The 17,227-nt window shown below is 50.0% G+C and overlaps 1 protein-coding gene across 1 annotated transcript in view; it reads right to left on the bottom strand.

Annotated features, from left to right (window-relative positions):
- Window positions 1–14,509, bottom strand: part of LOC105758623 (uncharacterized) — a 93,175-nt gene extending 78,666 nt beyond the window's left edge. Inside the window, exons 1-8 of the mRNA XM_072918488.1 lie at window positions 14,023–14,509; window positions 9,654–9,791; window positions 6,445–6,625; window positions 5,812–5,971; window positions 5,038–5,131; window positions 3,918–4,091; window positions 2,815–2,975; window positions 1,377–1,506 (exon numbers count right to left, since the gene is read on the bottom strand). Coding sequence (XP_072774589.1) covers window positions 1,377–1,506; window positions 2,815–2,975; window positions 3,918–4,091; window positions 5,038–5,131; window positions 5,812–5,971; window positions 6,445–6,625; window positions 9,654–9,791; window positions 14,023–14,278 — 1,294 coding nt within the window. The 5' untranslated portion in view covers window positions 14,279–14,509. The remainder of the gene's footprint in view (window positions 1–1,376; window positions 1,507–2,814; window positions 2,976–3,917; window positions 4,092–5,037; window positions 5,132–5,811; window positions 5,972–6,444; window positions 6,626–9,653; window positions 9,792–14,022) is intronic.
- Between the last annotated feature and the right edge of the window lie 2,718 nt (window positions 14,510–17,227).

Consider the following 17,227-nt stretch of genomic DNA (forward strand, 5'->3'; position numbering starts at 1 on the left):
GTAGTATAATTATTTTGATAAAGTGGACGATTCTGTCCTATCCTGGTAGTTTTAGCTTCTCTACTGTGCAGTAAATAATTCTGATTAAGACCTTTTTATCTTCTCATTTATCATAAGAAATCATTAATTTTAATATAAATATACCTGGTTTGCCATCTTTAATCCTTGGACAAAGGTTCAACCACACCTCCATAATTCCTTAGATTTAATTTGTTGACACTTCAGGGTTGGGGTTGGATCCAGCCCCATCCTCCTCTTGGAGGAGTTTGGAAAGCCAAGGAGCTTCCTGCACCTCAGGACTTAACAGGAGCTTCTCAAATAAACTTTGAAGCTCCAAACCCTTGCCTCCATCCATTCATTGATCCATTCATCCATCCATCCTTCCATCCAAGCCTCCATCCCTCATCCATCTATCCATCCATCCCACCATCCATCCATCCTTCCATCATCCATCTATCCTGCTATCCATCCATCCATCCATCTGTCAGTCTGTCCATCCATCCCACCATCCATCCATCCATCCATCCATCCATCCATCCATCCATCCATCCATCCATCCATCCATCCATCCCTCCATCCATCACCCATCTATCCTGCTGTCCATCCCACCATCCATTCCTCCCTCCCTCCCTCATCCATCCCTCCCTCCATCATTCATCCATCTCACCATGTCACTATCCATCCATCCACCATCCATCCGTTCGTCCATCTGTCAGTCCATCCATCCATCATCCATCCATCCATCATCCATCCATCACCCATCCATCCATCCACCCATCATCCATCCATCATCCATCATCCATCCATCCATCCATCATCCATCCATCATCCATCCATCCATCCATCATCCATCATCCATCCATCCATCCATCCATCATCCATCCATCCATCCATCCATCCATCCATCCATCCATCCATCATCCATCATCCATCCATCCATCCATCCATCATCCATCATCCATCCATCCATCCATCATCCATCCACCATCCATCACTCATCCATCCATCACCCATCCATCCATCATCCATCCATCCATCATCCATCCATCACTCATCCATCACCCATCCATCATCCATCCATCACTCATCCATCCATCACTCATCCATCCATCACTCATCCATCACCCATCCATCATCCATCAATCCATCATCCATCCATCCATCATCGATCCATCCATCATCCATCCATCATCCATCCATCATCCATCCATCCTTCCATCCAAGCCTCCATCCCTCATCCATCCATCACTCATCCATCCCTCATCCATCCATCCATCCATCCTCCATCCATCCTCCATCCATCCATCCCATCACCCATCCCTCCTCTCCAGCTCTGGGATGGGTTTTCCCACAGGGGTGGCCCAGGGGACACTCACTTGTTTTCCCTTTGGTGGCTGCTGGCTCCCCGAGGGCTCCTCCATAGCTGGCCCTCACCGTGAGCACGTATTTGGTGCTGGGCTTCAGATCGGTCACCAGCACCGTGGTTGTGTCCCCATCCACCTCCATCTGTCACACACGGGGACAAGGGACACCGTCACACCCACAGCACAACATCCAGTCACCTTCCACACCTGCTCAAGGTGACCTCCGTGAGCAGGAGCCTCTTGAAACCCTCACCCAGATGTTGTGATCCTCAAATTGTGGAACAGCCCATGGAACAGCCCATGGAATGGCCCAGGAAATAAAACATGGAGAGTGCATTACAGGTAAGGGTGATCTCAAAATAAGAAAATGAAGGAAAAACAACCAAGAAAGTTCCTTTTAATCTCAGAGAAGGAAATTTTGATGTAACCTGAGGGCAGGAGATGGAAACAGAACTTCAGGATCTCATAATAACAGAGAAAACACAGAAGCTGCCAAGGATGATCATTCCAGTTAAATACCATTTTAATAATTAATAGAATTAATAATCTTCACCTTAATAATTTAAGCTTTCATAGCTTTGTTCTATTATTAGGAATCAAAGCTTTTAGGACAAGTATCTTCTATCCTTCATTCCAACTGCCAAACTTTGTGAGGTGTGGGATGAGCTGGAGCACACACGGCAGCATTGCTCACGCAAGGAGGTGGAAAATCCCAAAATCCACGGAGATCTCACCAAAATGAACAACTCGGGCAGCAGGAGGAGCAGGAGATGCTGCCAGGAAGGCTGGATGGGATTGAGTGGTGGCATCATAAAGATAAGGAGAGAAAAGATTGGATATTGGGAAGATTGGGTGCCACCTCCTAACCAAGCATGACCCCGCAACGTTGGGAGTTGAAACTCAACACTGGGAATTGTAACTGGTGGATCCCATGGTGGATCCACACCTTCACATCAATCCTCAGGAATTCCTGCCAATCCCACTTTGGCTGGGATGGCTGAGGGACGTGGTGTGACCTCCTAACCAGGCTGTGCCCTCAACATGGGATGAACCCCCAACTTTGGGAACTGAAACTGGTGGATCCCATGGTGGATCCACACCCGTGGTGGATCTACACCTTCACTTCAACCCTCAGGAACTCGTGCCAATCCTGTTGCGACCAGGATAGCTGAGGGATGTGGTGTCACTTCCTAACCAGGCTGTGGCACAACATTGGGAAAGGAAACCCAACACTAGGGACTGAAACTGGTGGATCCCATGGTGGAGCTCCACCTTCACTTCAACCCTCAGAAATTCCCACCAATCCCACTGTGCCCAGGATGACTGAAGGACGTGGTGCGACCTCCTAACTGGGCTGTGCCCTCAAGATGGGATGACCCATAACATTGGGAACTGAAACCCAACACTGGGAACTGAAACCCAACCCTAGAAAATGGGAACACGACCCTACCTGCTGCTGGTGCGCTGTCTCCGGCTGCCCCGGTGGCAGCGAGGGGTGGACACGGACACTGTACCCTGTCACCCTGCCCGTGGCTGCCACCCACGAGAGCCTCAGGGAGTTGTGGCTTTGCTCGCTGACACGCAGCTCCCGAGGGCCCAGGATCTGCTCAGCTGCAAGAACACAAAGGAAAGAGTTTGGATTGGAGTCCACCACGTGTGGAAGTTCAGGGATGGAGTCAACACATTCCACACAGAGAAAGCCGTTGGTGTCACTCAGTTTGGGAGCACAGGGACACCTGGGATCCATTTCCAGACAGGAGATGCTCCAGCAAGATTTTTTTTTTTGGCCAATTTTTTGACAGCACAAAGCAAGAAACCAAAATTGGATCTGGCTACACTTCCCCAGTGAACATCTGGTTGATGCATGGCGTAGAAGCTCCTCCCTGCCCTTCTCCTTCCTGACACTGGAGAAATCTGACAGGAAGCTTGGACTCTCCATATAATGTCACAGGAAGCCTGGATTTTTCCATGGACAGGAAGTCCTGAAGTGCTTCAGAACCACAGAAAAAGCCAAAAAAAGAGAGACTCCTTAAAGTTTCAGGTGAAGTTCTCCCCATTTCTACCCCAAGCTTTTAACTCAGCTTCTCATGAGCTTGTGAGACAGGAATTTGCCTCTGGATTCACTGCAGTGTCAGGATCTCTTTGGAAATCTCTTTGGAGATATCTTTGGAGATCTCTTTGGATCTTCAGGAAATGAAGTTCTTCCCCAGACCCCGAGCTGTGCTGCCAGAATTCCCAGTGACGATCCCATAAGGAAACACCCCAAGGAGGAGAAATGCTGCTCCATCCCATTGCTGCTCCATTTGTTTGATCCAGCATCAAAATTCCCAGGATCTGGTATCCCTAAACAAACCATGGAGAGGCAACCACAAGAAAAACACACAGGACTGCTGTCCCAAAGCAAGAGCTGCTCCATGAGCTGGTTGCTCCTCTAGGATCACCCAACCCCTCCAGCTCCCTCAGAGGGATGTGGGAAGTTCATCCCCATGGAAGCACATCTGGAGACTGGTTTGAACAGATGGAAAGCAGGATCAAGGGAGAACTTGGACACACCTTGCACCCTCTGCTTGACAGGACGTGGTGGCTCCGAGGCGGTGAAGCAGAGCCTCCGGGAGAGTTTGGGAGCCACGTTTGGTAGAAGTTGGAAATCCTCCACGTAAAGCACGTGCTCTGCAGTGGGATCTGAAGCAATCCTGCCCAACTCCTTCTTGTCAGCATCCTTAATCCCTAGGGGAGGGAAAGAGCAGGAAAAGAGGACATCAAACACCATCCATGGGGCAGGGCAAGCTTTGGAAAGGGGGAGCAATGTGCTGGGCTTGGAGTTTGACACCAGTTTTGGGTTGTGCTGCCAAGGAAAAGGAGGGAACAAGGAATGGAGTCTCAAGCTGGACGGGGGAAGCAGAGGAATCCTCTTCCACCGGGGAAAAGAGGTCAGGATTTCTCCAGAGGTGTCACAGAGATTGTGTCAGTGCTGGTAATGGGATGAGAGGTGGAAAGAAAAGGAACAGAGGCATTCCTGTGCTGAGCAGACAACGAGATTTTGGGAGGCCGTTTGAAAATTCCAGGGCGCTCCTGTGGTTGAAACAAAAAAAGGAGGAACAACCCACCCAACAAACCAATCCTTCCTCAGTTTTCACCTCACATTGGATCAAATCGTCCTGGTTGCTCTTTGTATTGAGACCCCACCACCATTCCTGTCATTCCCTAAAATATTTGAGGAAGGGAAGGATTTGACTGGTGGAATTTCACTCCTGGGGATGGGAGAAGCAGTGGAACATTTCATTGCTCATGGAATTATTCTGAGGGACATTTTTGAGTCAGTCTCTGAACCCCATTAAGAGAAAACTTCAGAAGCAAAAGCATTTTCAATTGGGTTTTTTTTTTTAAATGTCACATCAAAACATTTTATGAAACCATTTATTGAACCCCTTCTGAATTCCCAAGTGGCTTTGATAGTTACAAAACTACAGATTCTCACTGAATAAATCAGTTTTTGGCTACAACAACAAAAATATCCAAAACCACAACAGTTTTCCTGGACTGGAAAGTGGTTTCCAAAGGCTGAGCCTGGGGATGGGAGTGATTTTTAGGAAGAGGGTGTTGTGAATTAGGAATATTCCCCAGGGAGAAGAACAAGGGTTGGTCACACAGAGGTTTTGGTGGCCACACGTACCCACAGCAAACACTGTCACTCCCCCATCCTGCAGGATCCGGGCTCCCTCTTCCACGGAATCGCTGGATTTCCCATCCGTGATCAGAACCACCACCTGCAAGAGTTGGGATAAGAGCCGGGGAAGAAACGGGCACAACATCAGGAGGTCACGGTGACAGTTGTGGGGTTTCACATTGATTAACTCCCTCTCTTGGGATTAAATCCTCCAAAAACCCAACACCTGTGAGGAAACTCCCATGGAATCATTCCCATGAGCTGGGAAGGAGCAGAGCTGCTTCTCTGAGGATCTTCTCTGCAGGGCCCTCCTGCCCTTGTGGCTCATCTCTGCTTGGGGCAGGAATTCCAGGAGGAAATTCCTGCCCTCACAGGGACAGGATTGATCCCCACAAGTCCTCATGAGCAGCTCCTAAGGGAGGACTAGGTTTGGATTGGATAATAGGAAAGAATTCCCTGTGGAGAGGGACAGGACAAAGGGAGAATGGCTTCCCACTGCCAGAGGGAAGGGATGGATGGGATACTGGGAAGGAATTCCTGGCTGGAAGGGTGGGAAGGCCCTGGAATGGAATTCCCAAGAGCAGCTGTGGCTGCTCCCGGATTCCTGGAAGTGTCCAAGGCCAGGCTGGACACTGGGGCTTGGAGTAGCCTGTGGAAGGTGTCCATGCCCATGGGTGGGGTGGCACTGGATGATCCCTGAATTCCCTTCTGACCCAAACCATTCCAGGATTCTGGGATGACCCAGCTGCTCCCTGGAAAACACCTCAGGAGCTCACCCACCTTTGCTGCCTCCTCTCTCAGGGTGTCCTGGTGGGCCAAGGCCTGAGCTGCAAAAACCAGGGCTGAGCCTGTTCGGAGGCTGCTGCCTTTGAAGGAGAGATCCTGAACTGCATCCAGCGTTTCTTTGATGGCCACGTAATCCATGAGCTCGACACTCATCCTGGGAATGACAGATGGGGGAATAAAGAGCAAGGGACGCCCTGAAAATGGCCACAACCAGCAATAATGCTGACATTTATTTTCCAGTTGCTCAGAGAAGCCCTGGCTGCCCCTGGATCCCTGGAAATGTCCTAGGTCAGGCTGGAAGGGGCTTGGAGCACCCTGGGATAGGGGAAGGTGTCCCTGCTCATGAAAGCTGGAATGAAATGGTCTTTAAGGTCCCTTCCCACCCAAAATTTAACTCATGCCAAGAAGTTCTCCTCACAGTGGTCAGGGGAGTGCAGGAAACGAGGCCCAGGCTGTGGTACCACAACCCAGGTTCTAAAACTTGGAATTTGAACGTTAAACCCATCCATCCTGCCCTGAAAACATTCCCTGTGGCCAAGCACCTCTGGGTGACTCTGCTGAGGGTACAGCTCCTGCTCAGAGGTCCCCCAGAGCTGGATTCCAGGAATCCAGGATGGCCAGACCCACCTTGGTGTCTCCCCATACAGAGCCAGGCCCAGCTGGACTCCTCCTCTTCCCATCTCCGTGTTCTCGAAGGATCTGGCCACGCTCCCGATGAAATCCTGGAGCAGCCGCGAGCTCTCCTTCCCTCCAGCCTCCGACTGCCCCACGAGGAACAGAACCTTGGCCACCTCTGCTGTCCTGCAGGCTGGGGGACAAGAGGGACAGGGAGGCTCAAGCCACACCGCGGAATGAGGGAAACCTCCCAGAGCCGCCTGAATTCCCAGGATACTGAAGGGAAAGAGATGGAGAGACCATGTTTAGATGCTTCCCAGGGCGTTGTGTTCTCCTTAATTTCCTCCTAATTCCTCATTTGGATGTTCTGACCCAGGAGAAGTTTCTCATCCAGAGATGCCCCATCGTGGGAAGTGTCCAAGGCCAGGATGACCTGGGATAATGGAAGATCCCTGTCCATGGCAGGATTGGACTAAATCACCTTTAAAAGGCCCCTCCAACTCCAACTATTCCATGATTTTCAGCACAAACCCCAGATCCCAGCTCCATCAAAGCATCAGGTGTGTAGGACACTGGAAGCAAGGGAATTCCAGAGTGGAATCCCATCCCAAGCCTGGGGATTCCACATTCCCAGAGCCACACACAGACCCCTGAGCCACCCATTCCTGAAATTTGGGAATGTGGCAGCTCTGTCATCCCATCAACCATCCTGGGATTCATATCAGGGACACCGATGGAGATGTGGGACCACCCAAACCTGGGCATGAGCAAACCATGAAGAATTGGAGTGGTTTTCCAAGCTGTCCCATGACAGCTCTGATGGCAGGGAAGGGACAGGAGTACAGCAAGGCATTCTTCCCTTTCCAGTGTTCCCTCCCAACTGAATTCCGTATTTTAGGCATTCCATAAATTCATTTCATGGACAGGAACCTGATGACTTTGAGGGATAGTTAAACTCATGAAGACTCTGCAAGGGATATGGAAAATTTGTATTTTCCTTGGAATTTCTCTCCCTTGCAGGCAGTTATTCCAGACCCTGCTGGAGGAGGGGGTTGGATCTTCCTCACTGGGATTGGGCTCAACCTTGTCCCTTTTATTTTTACATTTTGGGTCATTTTAGATTTTATCCATCCTTAACTTCCACCTGCAGCTCTGGAGCCCCAACTTGCTCCAAGCAAGCTGGAAAATCCATCCTGGTTTCCAGGGAGAGGAGCTGGGTGTATTTCCCAGGATTCTGCTGCATGTGGAAAACCCATTCCAGCCTGACCTCTTCAATACTCTGGATTTTTATCCCATTCCTCCCAGCAGGACCCCTAAAGCTAAAGGGCCTGGAAATATTTGGGTTTTGTGCTGTCCTTCCTTGCTATGTCCCTGATCAATCCTCTTTGGCCACCAGCAGGCAAAGGGATCATTTTCCAGCTGTGGATGGATGTTATCCAAGGATTTGGGGGTTTTCATCCTTCTTTTTATTCCTGACACTGAATTATTCCCAACATAACCCTGTTTGCTGCAGGAAAATAGGGATTGGCTCTTTTTGGGTTAAATTTGGAATATAAAGCACTTTTCCTTGAGGCAAAATAGGAGACAATTATTTCAATTTTTCCTTCCCAGAGATCTCCCTGTCTGGGGTGTTTGGAAGCAGCCCAGCTGCTCATGGATCATCACCAGCTCCTTTTCCAGCTGCTGCTTCTATTCTGGATCTGTTCTTTTTCCTCAGCTTCGGGGTTTTGATGTCCCTGTTCCTCCAAAAAGATGGAGGGAAACAAATCCCAGTCCCTATTTCCGTCCTTAGGACCGGTGGAAATCCTTCAGCAGCTTCTCGGGTAACCAGACCCTGAATTCCCAGAAGAAATTCCCAACAAAATCCAGAACTGTCCACCTCTTGGAGCTAATCCAGGACGTGCAGATTTTCCTGCTTTTTTGGCCCTCATTTGGAAAACATCCTCAAAATCAGTATCAGAGGGGTCTTTGCTGCCTCATCCACATCCCAAATTCCCAGAGAGCTTCCTCCATCCATCCTGATTTTTCAGAGTCTTCCTCACCCCATCCCAGCCTTCATTTGCATCCGGGGATAAGGAGGAGGAAAACAACAAATATGGGATTCCCAAGGGTGGGATGGTTCCCTTTCCCCTATAAACATGAGAATCCCAGATCTGTCTGGGGCTTTCCTTTTTTTTTTTTCCCAAAACCTCGGAATTCCTGCTTGGATCAGGCACCTGGAGCTGTCATGGGAAATGTGGGATGCTGAAGATATTTGGATTGGTACCTTCTGGAGAAAATCCCACCCCAGACAGCTCTATTAATCACAGGGGGATAGGATTGGCGTTGGAATTTTCCATGCACCTCCAGAACGATCCCGTTCCATCCATCACGGCTTTGCCAGAGACATCTCCACACGTTGATTGATTGCCCCACTCCCAGCCCAGAATTAAACAGCATTAGAGTCAAGTTTCTTGGTTAATTGATGGACAGCAGCTTAATCAAGTTAATTTCCAAGCTGATGCTGAAGATTCCATTAACTCCTTGTTGAATTTAATGGATTTAGATGGAGCTGCACCTCCAGACCTGGGGATTGTTGGGAAAAAAGGAGGATCCTACCCAGCCTGGGATAATCCTGGGAGCTCTGGATTTGCTCTGGAGGATGCTCCCAAGGATCTCCCACCCAAGACCAAAAATACACCCTGGGTCATCCAAGAGGCTCTTCCCTGGAATTATTTTCCTTTTTGGATCCAGCCCCTCATCCCCAAAAGCTCTTTGTGGGCTTGCATGGAGCTGGGGAGGTGAATCCTTGTCCCTAAAAAACAGGAGAAGGATTCAAGGCTTCCTTGATGTTTTTCCTCTCCCATTTCCTGTGTGGTGGCTGGAACCAGGTCTTGGAATTCAGAGGAGGAAGCAGGATGGGATTTGTTTCCCCTTTCTCCCCACTTTCCTCTGGAGCAGGAGCTGGAACAGAGGCAGGACACTGAGCAGAGCCTTGACTTCTCCATAAATCCAAGAGCAGGAATTCAGTCCCTGAATTCCTTTGGAGGTGCTGTGTTATCCACATGATCCCAAATTGAGAGGATCCAGCTCAGGAATTAAAGGCACCAGAGCTCCATCCCAACAGCTCCAGGTGTGGATCTATGCCAGGAGCAGGAAAATCTGCTTGGAAAAGGGATTTTCCTCCCCGAAACGTCCCAGGTGCTGCACCCGTGGTGACCCAGGTGTCACTTGTCACTCACCTTCGTGAACAGCCCCAGCTTGGAACGGTCCCATGGCCACCACCAGGACAAGGACAAGGAGCTGTGCACACATTTCCCTCGGGATCAGCTCCTGGAAATTCCTGGAAGAGTCAGCACAGAGCCTGGAGAGTCCCTCACCTGCAGAGGGAAAGAGGTTGGAGTTGGGGCCACCTGATGGTGACGCTCCCACCCACCCTCAGTGCCAGGAAAAGCTTTTCTCCAGCTAAAAAGGCTCCTCTTTGCTTGGAAAATTTGGATTGAAATCCATAAATCCTTGTATTCCTTAATTTTTTTGCTAATGCTGAGAGTTCAGCTTTGCCCCTCCTTTCCCAACATCCACCGGAGACATTGAAGCCCAAATGGGAATATCGGTGGTGGGATAAAAGCAGGAGAGACTTCCCACTTCAATTAATTTGGGAGAAAAGGCCAGAAAGATCAGGAATTACCCGAATCCAACCCTAAATCCAGGATGAACTTCCTTGAGAATCCAGCCCACCATGCCAGAGGAGTCTGGAATTTTGGTTATTGCTGGTGGTTTAATGACTCCCAAAACTGCTGCAGAATTCCCCCTCTGGAAAACAGGGAATCCTCCCTGTGGAGCAGAAGTGGTGCTGTCAAAAGGAATTTTATTCTTTTTCAATGGGCAATCAAAAGTTTTTCTCCTGCTCTGAGCCTCACCTGTTCCCAGGGAAGCTTGGACAACTTCCAAGTTGGAAATTATGGATTCAGGGGGGAAAAAAAATCTCAATGGTTTCATCCAGCTTTGCTCTTTTCCAGGGATTTCATTCTAATTAACACCAGGGATTAATGAGAATAAAGATTCCTGTGACAATGAATGTTCCAGGAGTTTGGGATGGAGGATTTCAGCTTGGAAACATCCAGAGGAAAAGCAGGAAAACATCTGGTGAGTCCTGGGAATGACATCCAGACCCTCCTCTCCTTTATCCTGCTCCATGGGGACTTCCCCACAAATCAGATTTTCACATTAAAAACACCTTTTTTTAAGCTAAATTTAGAGGCTTTTCCAAGCAGAAAATTCCAGCTGGGTGTTTCTTGGGAAGATGATCTCCAGGCAGAACCTTCCTCCCTCTCCAAGAAGCACAATTTGAGGGGAAAAAAATGCTGGATTTGCCCATGCAGAAAGGGAGGGATTTGGTGCCCACCCCTGAGCTCCAATTCCTGCAAAAAATCCCAAGAGAGGAGTGAAGCTTTGGGGTAGGCGACTCCAAAGGGGAATTTTGTTGGGAATTTTGAATTGTCATGGAACAAAGAACGGGATATTTGCAGTTTTGTCACCCTGCTGCCACGTGGGGCATCCAGGGGGTGACGTTTGTCCATCTGTTTTCCCTTAAAAAAGGTGGAATGGGATTATACATTCTCAAAAAGGGAATATCTCCAGGGAAGCAGGATTCATGGCCGAGGAGAGGTGGGGATTTGTGGGAAAATCGTTGGATTTGAAGGAGGTAGGGGTTAAAAAAAGGGGAAAAGAAGGGGTTGGAAAGTGAGGGATGAAGAGGTTGAGTGGCTGGCTGGCAGCCAGGGCTGCGCCGCTCCGGCTCCTCCAGCTGGAACTTTTCCAGGTTATTCACATTTCCAAGTGCTCCTGAGGGGAACAGGAGCTGGGACAAAGGAAACAAAGATCCCAAAGGTTCTGCATCCCCTGGGAGCCTCCTGGGGTTGGGGCAGGAGAAACTCTCCCAGCAGGAATCTGCTGCTGTTTCCCTGCCTCCAGATTCGATTTTGCTGGAATAAGGACATGGAAGGAGGCAGCAAGGAGAGTTTGGGAATGGAATTTCCACATCCCCATCTCCTGACCCAATGCCCCATGGCCAGGTAGGAATTGGATGGGCTTTGAAGTCCCTTCCAACACAAATCCCTCAGTGATTCCCTGATTTATGGGCAGGGAATGGGAGATGCTGATCCAAAGGCACCCCCTGCCCAGTCAGGAAGAGATCCCCCAGTCCCTGAGCTGGAGCCAAGGATCTGAACCCAAATCTCTGACTTTTCCCATTAATTTAATTATGAATTCCACAGGAAGGTGAGGTCTGTGGTGAGGACATCCCACAGCTTTGGCACCACCTGTAGCTGCTTCATCCCAAATCCCAAAGAGTCACATTCCGTCCATCCATCCATCCATCCATCCATCCATCCATCCATCCATCATCCATCATCCATCCATCCATCCCCTACTCCACTGGGATTTCCCATTCCCAGACAAGCCATGCTTGGGAAAACTGAGTGACCCCAAAAAGGACCAAATGACACCCAAAAAGGCCTGAATGACACCCAAAACTCCAGTGATCCCAAAAATCCAGTGACACCCAAAAAGGACCAAATGACACCCAAAACTCCAGTGACCCCAAGATTCCAGTGGCACCCAAAAAGATCTAAATGATTCACAAAAATCCAGTGATCCCAAAAAGGACCAAGTGACACCCAAAAACCCAGTGATCCCAAAATTCTGATGACATCCAGAACCCTAGGGATCCTAAAAGTCCAGCGATCCCAAAATTCCAGTGACACCCAGAAAGAATGAAATGACATCCAAAATATCCAGTGATCCTAAAATTCCAGCGATCCCCAAAATGACCAAATGACACCCAAAAAGGAGCAAATGACACCCAAAACCCCAGTGGTCCCAAAAATTCAACGACACCCAAAAAACACCAAGTGACACCGAAAAATCCAGTGATCCCAAAATTCCAGTGACACTCAACAAGGGCCAAAAATCCAGTGATTCCAAACATCCAGTGACACCCAAAAAGGACCAAATGCCACCTGAAAGAGCCAGGACATGTCCCCATATCCCTGTGCCAACCCTACAAACACAACTTCCAGCCCTTCCCAAGGATTCCCAAGGATCCTTGGAGCTGCAGAAAAATTGGGAAGCCCCAACATTCCCTGTCCCTTTCCTGTTCCTCCTCCCAGGTGCAGTGACCACAGGAAGCAATTCCTGCAAATTCCACCCAAACCACAAAGAGCCTCAAAGACTTTTGAGACGTTCCAGGAATCATTTCCTGGAGGTTGATTTCCTCCTCTCCCTGGATGAAAATTCCTGATTGCAGCAGAATTCCCGTTATTTTGGGCCCATGATGGAGAGCAGCCAAAAAAAAAAAAAAAAAAAATGTGAATCAGAATGGAATTTGTGGAACATCATTCCACAGGGGAAGGTGGGAATTGTGGGTGGTGCACTGGTGCTCCTGGGGCAGGAAAAGCTGGATTGGGAAAGGAGCAAATCCACAACTGGATGTGGATTCCAACCATGCAATCCCTGCATCCACTGCCACGATCAAACCTGCAGCAGGAAAGGAGAATTCCACCCTGGAATTTGTGAGTTCCCCATCCAGGAATGGCCCCAGACCAACCCCTCCTGCTGCTTCTCCCACATCCCACTGGAATATCCATTTCCCAGGGGATTTGCTCTGTTGTTGTCCCAGCTTTGATCCAGGGTTTGCTTTCAGCCACCTCACAATCAGAGGGAAAATCCATCTCCTTTTCTCACTGGTGGGAAGTTTTCTGGGATCAGATTCTGCCCACTCCATGCTCACACCCCCTGGATGCATCAAAGGAGCAACAGGAATTGGCTTTTTCCCAAAAGCACCTCAAAAAAAACCCCAAAATAAAACCATGGGAACTCTGGCAATGCCAACAGAGCTCAAGGAGCATTTGGGCAACACCCTCAGGAACACGGTGGGATTTTGGGATTGTCCTGGGCAGGACCAGGAGTGGCACTTCGGTGACCTCTCCCAACCCTGGATATTCCAGGACGCTCTGGAATCTCCTTCCCAAGCTCTCCCTGATGCCCCTGAGCCACGTCCCACCGGGGGAGGGGAAAAGTCATCCCAAAATTCCAATTTCAGACAGGTTTGGGGCACCCCAAGGGGTTCAAACTGTGCAGCACAGGGGAAGCTGGGGCTGCTTCTGCCTCCTCATCCTCTTCATCCTCCTCATCCTCCCCACTGGGAGCTGCTGCTCCTCAACCTCTTCTTCCTCCCCAATCTCTCCATGTGGTGCTTCTTCATCCTCCTCATCCACAGCTGCTTCCTCCTCACTCTCCTCTTCCTCCCCATCAGGGAGCCCCTGCCTCCTCACTCTCCTCATCCTCCTTATTTTCCTCATCCAGAACTGCTGCCTCCTCATCTTCATCTCCCCCCCAATCAGGAGCTGCTGCCTCCTCATCCTCCTCTTCCTCATCTGGAACTGCTGCCTCCTTATCTTCCTCATCCTCCCCCCTGGAAAGCTGCTGCCTCCTCATCCTCCTTATCCTTCTCATCTGGAGCTGCTGCCTCCTCATCCTCTTCATCTTCTTCATCCTACCCACCTGGAGCTGCTGCTTCCTCATCCTCTTCATCTTCCTCATCCTACCCACCTGGAGCTGCTGCTTCCTCATCCTCTTCATCTTCCCCCATCAGAAGCTGCTGCCTCCTCATCCTCCTCATCCTCAGGAGCTGCTGCCTCCTCATCCTCCTCATCTTCTTCATCCTCCCCACTGGGAGCTGCTCCCTCCTCATCCTCCTCTTCCTCAGGAGCTGCTCCCTCCTCATCCTCCTCATCCTCAGGGGCTGCTGCCTCCTCATCCACCTCATCTTCTTCATCCTCCCCACTGGGAGCTGCTCCCTCCTCATCCTCCTCTTCCTCCCCCATCGGGATGCGCTGCCTCCTCATCCTCCTCTCCCTCTTCAGTTTCTTCATCCGGAGCTGCCGCTCCTCATCCTCCTCTTCCTCCCGCTTGGGAACTGCTGCTTCCTCCTCCTCCTCCTCCTCCTCCCCCCTTCCCCTCCGCAGTTCTTTAACTGCAACCCGAGACTGAAGAGTGGAGTGGGTGGAAAATAAAACAAAACAAAACAAAATCCCCACGGGAGCCAAACCCTGGACGGACAGACAGACACGGACAGACAGACGGACCCTGCTGCTCACCCGGCTCCGGCTTCTCCTTCCCCAGGTCCCCGGAGCGTTCCCGGGGTCTTTCCACCGGGAGAGAAACTTCCACGGGCTGGGGGAAAGAAAAGAAGGAATGATGCGGTGGGAGGAGGGGCTGATCCAGGCGGGACCCCCCTTCCAGCTCCCGTTCCTGCCCGGGCCGGGGGATGCTCCAGGCAGGAATGTGGGACTGGAGAGGGGGGAGAAACGGAGGGAAGGGGGAGACATTAAAATATTTGTACCTTGTGGGCATAAAATGATAATAAAATAAGTGGGATGTTTGCAAAGGAAGGGGTTGGGGCAGGGAAAGGGGGAAAAGTTTGTTCCCAGGGAAATAAAAATTCAGGTATCAGCACCTGGAGAGGTGGAAAACACCAGGTTTGGGGTGGAAAACTTTGGGGTGGAAAACTTTGGGGTGGAAGCTGCTCCAGGAGGGACCCCCCTTCCAGCTCCCGTTCCTGCCCGGGCCGGGGGATGCTCCGGGCAGGAATGTGGGAATGGAGAGGGGGGAGAAACGGAGGGAAGGGGGAGACATTAAAATATTTGTACCTTGTGGGCATTAAATGATAATAAAATAAGCGGGATGTTTACAAAGGAAGGGGTTGGGGCAGGGAAAGGGGGAAAAGTTTGATCCCAGGGAAATAAAAATTCAGGTATCAGCACCTGGAGAGGTGGAAAACACCAGGCTTGGGGTGGAAAACTTTGGGGTGGAAAACTTTGGGGTGGAAAACTGCTCCAGGCGGGTCCCCCCTTCCAGCTCCCGTTCCTGCCCGGGCCGGGGGATGCTCCGGGCAGGAATGTGGGAATGGAGAGGGGGAAAAAACGGAGGGAAGGGGGAGACATTAAAATATTTGTACCTTGTGGGCATTAAATGATAATAAAATGATAATAAAATGATAATAAAATAAGTGGGATGTTTTAAGGCAAGGGGCCGGTGCAGGGAAAGGGGAAAAGTTTGTTCCCAGGGAAATAAAAATTCAGGTATTAGCACCTGGAGAGGTGGGAAACACCAGTCTTGAGTGGAAAATTTTGGGGTGGAAAACTGCTCCAGGCAGGTCCCCCCTTCCAGCTCCCGTTCCTGCCCGGGCTGGGGGATGCTCCCGGCAGGAATGTGGGAATGGAGAGGGGGGAGAAACAGAGGGAAGAGGGAAATATTAGAAGATTTTTACCTTGTGGGCATTACATGATAATAAAATAACTGGGATGTTTGCAAAGGAAGGGGTTGGGGCAGGGAAAGGGGGAAAAGTTTGTTCCCAGGGAAATAAAAATTCAGGTATCAGCACCTGGAGAGGTGGAAAACACCAGGTTTGGGGTGGAAAACTTTGGGGTGGAAAACTTTGGGGTGGAAACTGCTCCAGACGGGTCCTCCTTTCCAGCTCCCGTTCCTGCCCGGGCCGGGGGATGCTCCCGGCAGGAATGTGGGAATGGAGAGGGGGGAGAAACGGAGGGAAGGGGGAGACATTAAAATATTTGTACCTTGTGGGCATAAAATGATAACAAAATGATAATAAAATGATAATAAAATGATAATAAAATAAGTGGGATGTTTGTAAGGGAAGGGTCTGGTGCAGGGAAAGGGGAAAAGTTTGTTCCCAGGGAAATAAAAATTCAGGTATCAGCACCTGGAGAGGTGGAAAACACCAGTTTTGAGTGGAAAACTTTGGGGTGGAAACTGCTCCAGGCGGGTCCCCCTTTCCAGCTCCTGCTCCTGCCCGGGCTGGGGGATGCTCCCAGCAGGAATGTGGGAATGGAGAGGGGGGGGTAACAGAGGGAAGAGGGAAATATTAGAAGATTTTTACCTTGTGGGCATTAAATGATAATAAAATAAGTGGGATGTTTGCAAAGGAAGGGGTTGGGGCAGGGAAAGGGGGAAAAGTTTGATCCCAGGGAGATAAAAATTCAGGTATCAGCACCTGGAGAGGTGGGAAACACCAGGCTTGGGGTGGAAAACTGATTTATGGTTCAAATATGGGAGGGTGACATTGCTGGGGGGCTGGAGGGGCACAAGTGGGGACAGCACAAATGAAATCCTGATTTGTCTCATCTCCCCACAGCACAGATTTCTATGGAATTGTCTCCTGGATGGAGAATTGGAGAAACTGAGCAACTGAGGCAGGGAAGGGAGCCTAGGTTCAAATGTTGGGGAAATGACCCCAAAAAGGACCCAAGCACCACATTGGCTCCTTGGGGTGGGGACAGTGAGGTGACCCCAAAGCTCTGGGTGAGATGGGCAGGGAATGTGTGGGACACATTCCATGGGGATTCCTGGAGAGGGAGACAGGATCCTAACAGGATCCAAACAGAATGCCAGGAATAAACTGGAATTCTCAACCTCCTGGGACCCCTGGCTCCAAACAGGATCCCAGGAACAAATCTGAATTCTCAGCCCTGGTTCCAAACAGGATCCCAGGAACAAATCTGAATTCTCCTCTCAGCTCCAAACAGGATCCCAGGAATAAATCTGAGTTACTCCCTCAGCTCCAAACAGGATCATGGGAATAAATCTGAATTTTCCTCTCAGCTCCAAACAGGATCCCAGGAATAAATCTGAATTCTCCTCTCAGCTCCAAACAGGATCCCAGGAATAAATCTGAGTTCTCACCCCTGGTTCCAAATAGGATCCCAGGAATAAATCTGAGTTATTCCCTCAGCTC

The sequence above is a fragment of the Taeniopygia guttata genome, chromosome 1A, assembly GCF_048771995.1.
Source record: "Taeniopygia guttata chromosome 1A, bTaeGut7.mat, whole genome shotgun sequence".
NCBI classification, from domain to species: Eukaryota; Metazoa; Chordata; class Aves; order Passeriformes; family Estrildidae; genus Taeniopygia; species Taeniopygia guttata.